Source organism: Delphinus delphis, chromosome 2 (assembly GCF_949987515.2).
Source record: "Delphinus delphis chromosome 2, mDelDel1.2, whole genome shotgun sequence".
Taxonomy (NCBI): Eukaryota; Metazoa; Chordata; class Mammalia; order Artiodactyla; family Delphinidae; genus Delphinus; species Delphinus delphis.
In genome coordinates, this window is record NC_082684.1 from 5,316,808 (window position 1) to 5,329,606 (window position 12,799).

Here is a 12,799-nt window from a genome sequence, read left to right on the forward strand (position 1 = left end):
TTCCAGCAGAGCCTGGCCCTGGTGAGTGCCCAGTGTCACTCTTGAAAATCTCTTCCAACTTAGAACCCTGTCGCTCATTTGCCTGCCTGTGTGAGGAAATCCAGGCCATGTTCTCCAAGCTACGTGAGTGTGAGGGGCAGGTGTTCTCAGCGGACAAACTGGTACCCAGCCCTCATTTACAGGATGCAGCTGGGTCTGTTCCTGGTCCCCAAGGCGAAGCCTCGGGGTGCGTCACGCTGCATCGGCACAGGGGCGAGCCCGGGGGACAGACATCCCTGGGGGGGTGGCGGGGGGTGGCCATGCTCTCGGTGCAGCCAGAGAGCGACCCGGCCTCCAAGAACGGTCAAGGCGGTCTTCTTCAGAAGCACTGCTTCTGATACTAGGGCTGCTGTAGACTTTCCCTCCTTGTGGGCCTTGGAGGCCATCTTATGCAGCACGACCCCAGACACAAGAGGATGGGCCTACCGGCTGACCTGCCCAGGGGACTAGCATTGACGGTCGCCTCAACCCCAGGATGCACGGAGTTCTTGCCCATCCCCCCCCTGGTGGTGGACAGCGCTGGTCCTCGCCAGGCGTAGGCAGCACGAGGCCTGCTGCTTTCCCCCAGGAGACCCCTGGCACGGAGGTCGCTCCTGTTCCGGCAGGATGAACGAGCGGGCATCTCTGCAGGTGGCTATCCCGCTCTGCTCTCTGGTGTGTTCAGTGTACGTCGGGGGATGTAGGGGGGGGGGTGACCTGTGCTGGGAGCGCTTTGCTGCCATTGCTCCTGGCGCGTCCTCGCAGCGCTGTTCCCACCCTGGCCGGTGCCCCCAGGGCTGAAGTGGAAGCCACCATCCCTCCCCCGCCCTTGCTCCCTGTCTGAGTGGGACTCTGCTCAACTCAAACAGACCCTGCTGCGGTGGCCTTGGCCTTTACCGGCCTCCCTGCCTTGTGGCTGCCCTAGACGCAGGCAGCCGGCATCCCTGCGCTTCTGACGCGCGCCCCGTGCCTGCCCAGAGGCATTCGGTGGCCCTCCGTCAGGGCCAGAAGCCTTAAACTCTTCAAACGCTGTGAGATGTGGTGAGAAAAGCACAGGCCTTGGGGCCAGACGAGCCTAGGTTTGGATCCCAGGTCCTAGATTCACTAGGTCTATGACCATAACCTCTCTGAGCCTCTGTGAAAGTGGAGGCAAAGCTGCCGCCTCACAGGGGAGCGGGGCAGTGGCAGTGTATCTCCCGCACTCAGCACAGCTCCTGCCCCCGATAGTAAACGGCAGCTTTCCCGCCTTTTCCTTTTATCTTTATGGTGCCTGACACATAATAGGGCCTGGAGGAAAAGCTACTGAATATGTCAGTCAAAAGATGCAGTGTAAGAAGCCCCTCTGGGTTTTGCCCCTTCAGCCTAGTTCCTTCTAATAGCAGAATGGCTGCCACAGATCCAGGCCTTGTATTCACACCCCTCACCACCCAGGAGAGTTCGCCCTGTCCAGACAGCCTGGCTGCCCCACGGTGGAGGGGACAGTGGTGGCCGGATGCAGGGAGGACCAGCTGCACTGAGACAGACCCTCCTTCCTGGGCCCGTCAGTTGCTATCCGGACACTACATCCAGCAACAGGTTGCAAATACCCTTGAACAATGAGAAGGTTAATCCACGTATAACTCACAGTCGGCCCTCCACAGCCTAAGTTCCCCACATCCGTGGATTCAACAAGCCAAGACCATGTAGCACTGCAGTGTTAACTATTGAAAAGTACCACGTGTAAGTGGACCCGCGTTGTTCCAGGGTCAACGGTAATCTCCCACGAGAAAGCACACGGTCCGTCTCAACAGAAAAGCTGCACTGGGGCCCCCAAACTTACAGCCCCATAAGCTCAGCAGTGACCCTGGCAGAATCTCAATATCTCATGTTAGCCGCTGAGTCAACCACTGAATCCGGTGTGTTCTTGCCTTAGTTGCTTATCAGCTTCATGTTGATTTCCTTCCACAGGTAGAGGTGTGTTCGCCTCGCCTGCCGCAGGCATCTTTGCGTACAGGGGGTGTCACAGCGCCTTCCTCCCCAGTGTGTTCCGGCCTGTGTCTGGCCTGCCATGTTGTACCATCTGCTGCTTTGCCCTCAGTGGACGCCACCCTCTGGGTCCAGAGTTTGATTCTGACTGTCTCTGCAGGATGAGCCCAGGCTTCTACAAGAACGTGGTGAAGATACAGAAGCACGTCACCTTCAACCAGGTGAAAGGCATTTTCGGCTTCACTGACAGTGACTGCATCGGTAAGGAGCCGCTGCTGCCCGCGGTCCCCGCCCCGCTGCCCTCAGACAGGAGCCAAGCTCAGCAGGAGGCAGGTTGACGCGCTTGCTGCCTGCCCGGGGCTGAGCTCTCTCTGAGGTGGTAGCATTTGCAGTTTGTCTCTTTAAATAGGTGGGTTTTCCCTGGAACATCAAGAGCTGGTGTGATGCCTTTGGCCCCTTTTCTGGGCCATGTGGAGCTATCCCTCGGGACACCCTCTGTCCCTCTCCTTAGTTATCCGTTCGTTTTAAGGTTTAGAAGGAAGAGAAGGGTACGGATGACTTCTGTCCTCCGCCTGCTCCTGGGACGCCAGTCCGCGTGGGAGGCCTTGGTGGGGGCCCAGGGGCTGCAGGAGGGCCTGCTCTATGGCCGGAACCTGCCGTCTTTGTCTCCCTGGACCTCAGCTTCCCCACCTGCAAAAGGAGGGTCCTGACTGGAGGCCCTGGGAAGCCCACCCTACCTGCGCTCCCTCGCTCTCCTTCCAGGCTTGTCTGCAGCAGATAGGCCCCTTTGCCCACGTTTACGCCCCTCTCCCTGTGTCTCCCTCCACGCCCCCTTCAGATGCGTTGGCTTTCTCTCCTTTGAGACCCTTAGCTCCTTGGGCAGAGAATCAATCCTGAGACTAGCGGCTGGGCCTCCGGACCCCCTCCCCTTTATTTTGGGTGCACGGCCCCAGGCAGCTCCCAGGATGTGCCTGCAGGCGCTCTGTGCCGGGTGTGCCTGCTGGGACGGAGCACATTCCAGGGCCCACCGTGAGGGGCCTGTAAGGAAGAGTGCAGAGAGAAATGCGCAGAGGCCTTATTGGGAGGCTTTTCACATAAGCAGAACCCTTCGATGTTTCGGTCAGATCATTCCTGACAACTGGGGCATAAACCCGGTGCTTTTGAAAGGGTTTTTTAACCCTGGGAATCCCGGCATGGAGTGGAGAGGTGTCTCCCTGAAGGCTGCCCAAGTGAGTAGGGAGACAGCAGGCGCGATGAGGAGCTGCACACACTTTGCTGCCAGGGGACCTGGGCTCGAACCCTGGCTCAGCCACTCACTGACTGCACACTAGTCCCAGGAAACCACAGAGGCAGTCTGAGCCTGGTGTCCACGTGCATAAAATGGGGACGACAGTGACACCTTCTCCATAGAGTCGTGGGGCGTAGACGAGCCCAGGGAAGGCCCTGAGCCAGAGCCGGGGCTGCTCAGTGCTGTAAAGGGGGTGCTGGTGTCAGTGGCAGCTGCCACGCGGACACCCAGAGGCAGAAAGGAGCCCAGAAATGAGGCATGTCTTTCTGCAGAGGGGAGAGAACAGCTGCCGGGAAAGAGCATCACAGAGACAGCATTTCAGGGCTGGAGCCACGTGGGCTACCTGGGAAATGCCTGAGCAGCGCAGAGGGGTAGACTGGCCCAGCTCCACTTATCAAGGGTCACACCAAGATCCATGCCCTTTGACCCCAGAGTTCCGCTTCTGCAGGTCTAAGCAAATAGCAGTAGCAGTGTTAACAACAGCAGCATCCAAAATATTGAGAACGTTTTATGCACCAGGAGGTCATAATGTATCATAATTAAAGCCGAGGAACACCCCAGACGCCCAGGGGGTGGAGAACCGCTGACTCTCCAGGGCACGTGGATGGGATAGAGTGTGGGTACAAAGTGGAGCCTGTAAAAACAGACCGGAGGAGAATCACAACTGAAAGGCAGAGTGTGAGAGGGAGAGGAAATGGGTGAAAAGAGACACAAACTGGCACTATAGGGGTTTTTTTCTTCCTTCTGCTCTTCTGTAGTTTTCAGGTTTTCTTTAATGACTGTTACTTCTCCAGTGGGGAGAAAGCCGATTTTTGTTCACCCCTTTACAGTTCCAGCAGGAAGCGGTCTCGTGTATAAAGATGTTTTGTCCTCCTTTCCAGGGAAGATCAGTTTTCCTGCCATCCAGGCCGCTCCCTCCTTCAGCAACTCGTTCCCCCAGATCTTCCGAGACCGGACAGATGTCCAGTGCCTCATCCCGTGTGCCATTGACCAGGTCAGGAGGCAGGGCCAGGGTTGTGTCATCCTGGGTGTTGCAGGAGGCTCTTTGCCCTCTTCGGTGGGAAAGGAGGGTCGAAAAGGTGCCGCGGGGCGGAGCTGACTCTTTGCGCTCACCGGAAGCTTGGGGTTGCATGAGGCCCGCTCAGGGGCTGCTCACCGGAAGCGCGGGGGCTGCTCACGGGCTAGCAGCTGGCCCACACCTCCCACCGTCCCCTCCCTCCCCACAGGACCCATACTTCAGGATGACCAGAGACGTGGCCCCCAGGATTGGCTACCCTAAGCCAGCCCTGCTGCACTCGACCTTCTTCCCCGCCCTGCAGGGGGCCCAGACCAAGATGAGCGCCAGCGACCCCAACTCCTCCATCTTCCTCACAGACACGGCCAAGCAGATCAAGACCAAGGTGAGCGGCAGCTGGGGCGCGGGCGGCCCCTGCGCAGGGCCACACCCCGGGGAGACACGCACGCGTGGTGCTGCTCTGTCCTTTGGCCTCCGCTGCCACGGGGGCCCTGAATTCCAGGGTCCAGGCAGCCTGTCCCCGTTCCCAGATGACAGGGGGATTTTCTTATTTGTGTCTTTTCATGTGGGCAAGGCTTTGGAATTTTTTTCTTTTTTTTTCTTCTCTGATTTCCTCACCAACCCTGTTCGGGAAGCAAAATCACGGCAATTTTCTTTAGTTACAGTTAAACAATAGAAAAAATGTAGTGTATTTCTGGGCGTCAGCCGTATTCCAGGAGCTGGGCCAGGTGCTTTCTTTATGTTTCTAGGTTTTAATTCTCACTGGGAGATAGTGGTGTGTTCCCTTTAAAGACAAGAAGGATGAGGCCCGGAGAGGATGACCAGCTTGACCAGGTTTCCACCGGAAACCAGGAGATGCCCTCCTGGCCCACGGCCCACGAGCTGCCGTTACCAAGCTGGTAGGGGCTGGTTTTCTCCAGAGCGTTCTCACTGAGACTCAGGACTGATCAGCCTCCTTCCACAGTCGGGCCCCGCCTGGGAGTGCTATGCCCGGCCCGGCATGCAGCAGGAGCTCAGTAAATACTTCCCGGGTCACCAGAGAAACTGGAAATCAGAATGAGTTTGAACTTCCTTGCTTTTCAGGGCCGCACTTCTGTTGCTCAGTTCTGAACTGCCAGTATGTGTTCAGTCCCCTCTCTGTTCCACAAAGCTGTTGACATTTCATTTGGAACCAAGTGCACGTTTGCGTGTTGGACGATCACAACAGGAGTGACAGAAACTGGATTCGAGGCATGTAGTGCCCCCATCTGAGTGGCCACCGGGCCCCTACGCCTTCTGGAAAGTCCCAGATTCTGGTGGACAATGGGGAACCCTTAGTATCAGAACCGTCTTCCAGGAAGTGGTAGCCACCAGCTTTCCCAGCCTCGGCAGGGCTTTCCTTTCTCTTTCACTTCTGGCCGAAAATTCCAGAGCACGGAGTGCATTAGAGGGGACGGGAAGCTCCTGTTCCCTCTAGCAGAGAAGTCATTTTGTTTTGTTTTTGGAAGTTTTAAAGAAGTCATTTTGGCTCTGGGACATTTTTCATTCACTCAGGACGAGCAAAGACCCGAGGGCTGGGTGAGCAGTGAGTGGAGGGTCGGGAGCCACCCAGGCTGCCAGGGTCACGAGCACCCTGTGGGGCAGGACAGGGTCAGGCCAGACCCTTGTTCCCAATTCCCAAGCCCACCTTCAACTCCAGAAGCAGAATCTCCATGCCAGCCAGGAGAGGGGGCATCTGCTCCAGGCCCCTCCCACGAATAACAACAGTAGAGTGCTGGGGACACGGCAGCTTGGCTGCGTGATCACCTGCCATGTGCTCACCTGTGCGAGCTCACTGAGTCCTGACAGCCACCCCGGGGGCTGCGTCCATTTCAGAAGCAAGGACGTAGGGCTCAGAGGGGTCCGGCAGCTTCCCTACTTTCACACAGCTGGGAAGCAGTGGGGCAGGGCCATAACCCGGGTCCCGCACGGCTTGGGCCCTCGGGTGGCCTGGAGGCAGGAGCCCTGGGTTGTCTGGGCCCCGCCACTTACCTGCCATTGGTGGGTGACCATGGCTGTCCAGGTGTCACTGTCAAGTGGGAGCAGCTGTACAGAACTGCAGACTAGGGGCAAGGCTTGCATGAGATCACATATAAAGTGGTTGCAAACTGTAGAGTACCACCCAAATTTAAGATTTCAGTTCAAATGTGGATCGTTGGACCGCTCCTTTGTCATGCGGGCCAAAACGTGCCTCCCGCCTCCCTGGGACGTCACGCCCAGGGACAGGTCGGAGCTTCTGCTGTCCCTCAGAGCCGCTGGCACTCCCACCAGAAAGTCCAGCTTTCTCTGGCCTCACTCGTGGCCGCCAGCCTCTGCCCCCCAACGTTAGTCTGCGATTCTGGATGATCCGGTTAGGAATCCTCTCTGGAGTCCTGCTGTACCAAACGTCTCCACTGAGACTGCTGACACACCCTTTTCCGGAAGAAAATGAGGGTGACATTTGTACGTGATAGGTTTCTCAAATAGTCGTTGAAAGAACACTGAAGGAACTTTGTCTCCCCTTTTTGGCTTTTCTTCTCTTACCTCTTGATCCTGATTTCTCTAAGATTATCTTCAATCCTACAAACCATTTTGTTAGTTTCTGAGTCTGTCTTTCTTCAGCTTCTCGAAGTGCCTGTCTTTAGGTGGGCACCGCCTGCGGGCCCTGTCCACCTCGGCGCTCCTCACGGGTTCTGCCCTCCCGGGAGCCCGGTCCTGTGCCTCGCGTCCTCCCGTCCACGGTGGGGGGCTGGTGGGGGGGTGCTCTGCTCTCCTGTCCTCCGCCAAGAGCGCACCCTCCCAGGCAGCAGCCGCCCTTCCCTGCTCGTCCCTTTTGCTCTGAAGATGGCTCGTATCTGTCCTCTTACTGAATCCGAGGACACTTTAGGACATTTTCCCCAAATTTCAGCACAGGTGGTGCTTTGGCTTTCCCGATTCTATTCTGTGTCTCTGGGGAGTGGGGGGGTCAGAGCTCATCCCCTCTCCGGTCCCCCCTTCTCCGCAGCGAGCCCCGCGGTGGCCCGTCCCGGGCTCAGTGGGAAGGAGCGTCCGAGGCCTCCCCCCACTGCTCAGGCTGGCTTGCATGCGCAGGGCGGCGGCCTGACGAGCATGTGTGTCCTCTCGCTGGCGCAGGTCAACAAGCACGCGTTCTCCGGAGGCAGAGACACCACGGAGGAGCACCGGCAGTTTGGGGGCAACTGCGACGTGGACGTGTCCTTCATGTACCTGACCTTCTTCCTGGAGGATGACGACAGGCTGGAGCAGATCAGGAAGGTGAGGCGGGGGCCCAGTGCCCACACGGGACCGGGAAGGCCCGGCAGCCACGCTGGGGGCAGCCGGTGTCCCTGGTGCCTGGGGGGCAGGCGCTCAGCTTAGACCAGATTAGAGTTGAGTAGGTCGGTCGTGTTCTGACCACGTGCCCAGAAACCTCCTGAACAGATAGTTCCCAAAAGAGAAAATACAAACCGCTAGTGAGTAGCCACACAGAGAGGTTTAATCCCACGAGTCATCGAGAAACAGAAGTGAAATCAGGACGCCTTCAGTGTTGAAACAATTCCACTACCGATTTAGCGGGTTTGTGCCGTATTTGCACTGATTGTAATCCAGACGCTTTGGGGCTCACCCGGGTGAGTCGAGCGTTCCCTGCGTGCCTCTCAGCGAGCCAGAGAGCCCGAAGAATGTTCATAGCTCCTGCTTCAGGTTTTCCAATTCTTGGCATCTTTTCCAAGAAGCTAATCCTGAATAAGAAAGAGCTCTCTATGCAAAGACGGTAAAAATGACAGTAGCAAAAAGTTCAGAAGAGACTCTGTACAACAGAGGAAACCTTAACTGAGAATCGTCAGGAGGGATTATCACACAGGTGTGAGGTTTATGATCACACAGGGGAGTACGCCAGTGACAGTGGTAAAAGGACCCCAAATTGGACGTGCAGTGAGATCCACTATGTTTAAATACAACGCACCAGAAAAAGTCTAAAAGGAGACATGCCAGGATAGTAGCAGTGGCCCTTAGCCTCTGGGCACTGGCTTCGCAGGGGGTTTTTTTCTTTACTTTGCTGCTGCTCTGTGGTTTCGGTACCTTGTTAAGTTTGTTCAGTAAGTACATGTTACCATCACGATCAGAAAATGAAAAAAGATTCGGCAGAGATTTTAGAGAAGCCAGTAAGGCTGAAGGGGGCAGCCCCGGGCTCAGGGCTTGGAGTCCCCCGACCCCGCAGGAGGGTGGGCGAGGTGGGGGGGCGGACCCCGTTGTTCCCCTCGCTGTGCCAGCCTGAGTCGCGGCTGCTTACCAGGGCCCAGAGTCATTTTAAGAAAGGCATGGCTTAAGGTTCTCGTTTTTCTATGCCGCCCATGTGCCAGGCTCTGCATGGGTGGTGCCCGGGCAAGGGAGGTACCCAGAGCGTGCGCAGCCGTTTCTCACATGGCCTGTCTCCTCCCGGGCAGGATTATACCAGCGGGGCCATGCTCACCGGCGAGCTCAAGAAGGAGCTCATAGAAGTTCTGCAGCCCTTGATCGCCGAGCACCAGGCCCGGCGCAAGGAGGTCACAGACGAGATAGTGAAAGAGTTCATGACTCCCCGGAAGCTGTCCTACGACTTTGAGTAACGCTCACTTTCTATACATTTACTGAGATGTAATTTACCAAGAATCCCAGCCCAGTCGAATCACCACTTCCCTTAGGCTATGTCACACGGTAATTACTGGCCTGGTGTCTATAAGCCCTCTGTGTGTATCAATGCTGTTTCTTCTGCTGAATGTCATTCCCTGTCTCCTGTGAGCATAACCCTGTGGGGTGATTGGGTGCCGGGTAACACTGAGTGGTCACGCAGGCAAGTCCAGCTGGAGTCTCTCCCACAAAGCAGCCCCAAGGATGTGCAGCCTTGGGCTCCACTGGCCAGCCTCTTCTGGTCCACAGGACAGCTCCTGTTTGAAAGCATCCCACATCCAAACATACTCTTAAACGTGCTCTATCAAAGAATATGTAGTCTGTGTATGCATACCTGGAATCAAGATGTTATTATCCCTTAAAAAAAAAAAAAAAGATGTTATTATCATAAAACCAAAAAGAAGTGCTTCGAAAAATTGTTGTGGGGAAGCTTAATGGGCACAAGAGGCATTTCAGCAATGCCCCCAAAATCAAAAAAGAAGTGCTGGCCAAGAACTTTGCTAAGCATTTAACCAAGAGACCTCTCGGCTTGGAAGTGGCCTTGAACGTTTCTGAATATTGGCCAGAGTGGGCCAGTTTTTACTAAATTGAGTCTTCTGTGGGTGAAACTTCCCAGTTTGCGTGCCAGACTCCAGACCGTGCATGTACTGTACTCCAGAAGTCAAGCTGTTTTCCCTGAACATACTAGTATTTTGTTTGCACCAAGTAATCCTAGACACTCCGTCCTGAGAACCGATGGCTGCTTTCCTCTGATGGTGCCGGACGCTGAGGGGAGTGTGCTGCCTTTGCAGGTGCTTTTGTTTTGACACTTGACTGGCGTGGAAGTCTGTCTGCACAGAGCAGTGCCCTGCCTGTGCCCCAGACGGGTGGGCACAGCTAGGCAGCGTGCAGCAGCCCTCGAGGCCCTCAGCTGTGTGTCTGTGGGAGGCCTGTTTAACCAAGCGCCCTGTGTACTTTCGGAAAAGCAATGGCCTGTCTCGGGGAAGCCTGGGTCCAAGAGCCTGCCCTGGCTGGAGGTGCAGGGTCCACTCCTGGGTGCCCCACTCTGGTCTCACTCGTGACAGATAAACTTCCTTTGGTCCCGCCTGTGTCACTGTGCTCCGTCTGGGGTTTGAGGGGTGAGCAGAGGCCTCGCTCCAGCCCAGGGCCGTGCTGCGCCTGACCCTCCGTGGATGCCCTAGCTCCTGCACGGGTCATACCAGGATGTGTGTGGGATGGAAGCGTGGTCCCAGGAGCCCCACGGTGTGGAGGTGCAGCCTTCGGGAATAGGCTGGAAGCAGCGCCTTCCTGGCGCTCAGCGGTCTCCCCGTGCTGGTTTCCACCCTCCTGGAGGTCCCCAGCAGCTGCTGGAGAATGCAAGCAGATGTCCTTGTTTCGCGGACAGCACGGGGGCATCAGAGCAGCGCCATGTAGTGACAGGGCCCAGGCCAGGGGCCCAGCCGGAATGGAGCCCTGGGCTCACTCTGCCCGCCCACCCTGTACTGCACGTGGGCAAACTGAGGCTCAGGAGAGGAATGTGACTTGTCCGAGGCCACACAGTGAGTTGCGACCAAACGCGCCCACCCTGTCTCGTGTGCTGTCCCCTCGCACAGGCTGTTTTACACGTGAGGGCCCTGAGGTTTCCACCTGGGTGACCGGGTGCCGTGTGCGGCACGAGCTCATCCCGTCTCCTCTCCCGGCCTCGGCTCCCGCTGGACCGGATGTGGCCCGTGGAGGTGAGCCCAGAAGGTGGCGAGGCTGTGTGGCCTGGGCAGCTGAGACAACCTCTCTCTGCTCCATTGTGTCCACGTCACAGGAGGGACCACAACAAAGTCCCCGGGGTGGCAGAGCCGCCCCTTCACCCAGCCAGAGCCTCCAGAAGGAGTGGGCGTCATCCTGGGGCCACAGAAGGGCAGGGCTGAGGCCCCACACAGGCCAGTGACTTTGGGCGGGACCCCCCGTTGCCCGTAAAACAAGAGCACTGACACCTCATGTTTGGGTCAGCCGGGCCCTGGGCCAGAGGTCAGGTGACTTGCCCAAGGTCACTGCTGGTAAGAGCCACAGACCCTCCCACCCGCCACATTTTGCTGCAAACCAGTAGATTCTTAAAGTTCCCCGAGAGACGCCCTGGATGAGGATGGGCAGGTGTGCGGCCCGGCGGTGTCTGGGGGCTGAAGTGGGAGGTCGGTCCCCAGCCCCCATGACAGTTAATGTCCACCCCTCAGACCTTGCTCCGCCTCTGTCCCCAGTCTGGGGGAGCCCAGTGGAGCTGCATCTGAGGGGCACTGAGGAGCCCGCTGACGGCAGTGGAGAGCTGGGCCAGGCCCTGCGCAGACTGCGGCAGATGCGGCTCGGAGGTCCCATGACCCCCAGTCAGCACAGGCTCTGGGAGCCCTTGGGTGACCACCCTTTATCTCCCATTTGAAACTTCAGGTGCAGCCCGGACGTGGTTAGGGTGGCCCCGTTCAGTAGGAGAGCCCAGCTCTGGCCCGCTGACACTGGGCCCAGCCCTTCTCTTCCCTGTCCCTTCACATCCGCCCTCCGAAGGGCCCTGCTTCCCAGAGGATGCAGCCGGAGCAAGGCCCGGGCCTTCCTGCAGAGCCACTTCCCCAGCACAGCAGAGCTGGTGCTCCGTGACCGACGGTCCCCACCCTCCCCATGAGGAAGGAGTAACTCTCCTTCCAGGGCCAAAGCAGGAGGACACACTAGTCGTCTTCTTGCCAAAAGTGGACACAGGGCTTGACGAATATTGAAACCTTTTGTTAGGAGACCCCCTTTTCCCAGCACCTGGCCAAAGCATCCCAGCATCTTTAACCGCAAGCCTGATGAACTTCCAGGAATCCACTGCGGGCCTTCGTTCACTCACTCGTGCATTCATGCATTCCACACTCCCTGAGCACCTGCTGCGTGCCGGGCCCTGACATCAGGCATGTGCAGCCCGTGCGCGGCTCATCGTCTCGGGGCGGCGGGGGCGGGGGGGGGGGCAGGAGGTGGGTAAGTGACCAGACCACAAACCAGGCCCCACGGAGCAGAGCAGGAGACGCCTCAAAGCAGCTGAGCTTCCTGGGGGAAGTGATGTCTGGGATTAGTGATGCGTGGAGTTAGCCAGGCAGAGCGGAGGGAAGGGCGTCCCTGGCAGGGAGCACAGGGTGTAAGCAAATGCTTGGGTCCGTACGACAGCAGAGGCCGGAGGAGAGGGTCCACCCACGTGTTCTGGGAACAGGAACGAGTTGTGTTCAGCCAGAACACTGGAGGTGGACCAGTGAACACTGGACTTCAGTCCAAAGTCACGGTCAAGGCTAGTGTCTGAGTGAGCGTCGAGGCAGGTGCTGTCTGGCTTTACCAGGGGGCTGCTGTGGTGGGCACCCGGAAGGTTCGTGTTGGACCGTCACCGGAAGCCACGTGATGCCAGAGAGAGGGCTGGGGCCTCAGAAGTGCAGGTGTGAGACCCCCATTCTCCCTGCTGGGTGGCCTTGGGTAGGCCGGTCCTCTCTGAGCCATTGTGATAACCTGTGTACGGACCCAGCAGTGTTGAGGACACACGGAGCCTCCCTCCTCCAGGCCCCATGGAAAGGCAGCTCACATCCTGGTGTCTGGAACTGGCTGGAGATCAGTTTCACTCAGAAAGGGGGTGGGTTTGGGATGGAGGTGGTGAGGAGAGCAGGCATCATACTGAACGCTGAACGGCCCCCTGGGGCAGGTTCAGCGCACAGGCGTGGCCCCCGGCGCCAAAGGCCGAGGGAGCGGGGCCAGCCGGAGAGCTGGCGGGGCCTCAGCGTGCCGTCAGTGCAGTGGGAGCCCTGGTCACACAGGTTTGGAGGGCTTGGCCTCTGAGGACAAGCTGGAGATGGGGACCCAGTCACCAGCCCCAC

The 12,799-nt window shown here is 57.8% G+C and overlaps 1 protein-coding gene across 3 annotated transcripts in view; it reads left to right on the forward strand.

The window, feature by feature from the left end:
• The window catches only part of WARS1 (tryptophanyl-tRNA synthetase 1), a 34,857-nt gene extending 24,539 nt beyond the window's left edge, over positions 1–10,318 (forward strand). For all 3 annotated transcript variants that reach the window (XM_060003921.1, XM_060003920.1, XM_060003922.1), the window contains exons 7-11: positions 2,144–2,244; positions 4,153–4,265; positions 4,498–4,671; positions 7,416–7,556; positions 8,726–10,318. In XM_060003921.1, the coding sequence (XP_059859904.1) occupies positions 2,144–2,244; positions 4,153–4,265; positions 4,498–4,671; positions 7,416–7,556; positions 8,726–8,887 (691 nt within the window). In that variant the 3' untranslated portion in view covers positions 8,888–10,318. The remainder of the gene's footprint in view (positions 1–2,143; positions 2,245–4,152; positions 4,266–4,497; positions 4,672–7,415; positions 7,557–8,725) is intronic.
• Positions 10,319–12,799: the final 2,481 nt, after the last annotated feature.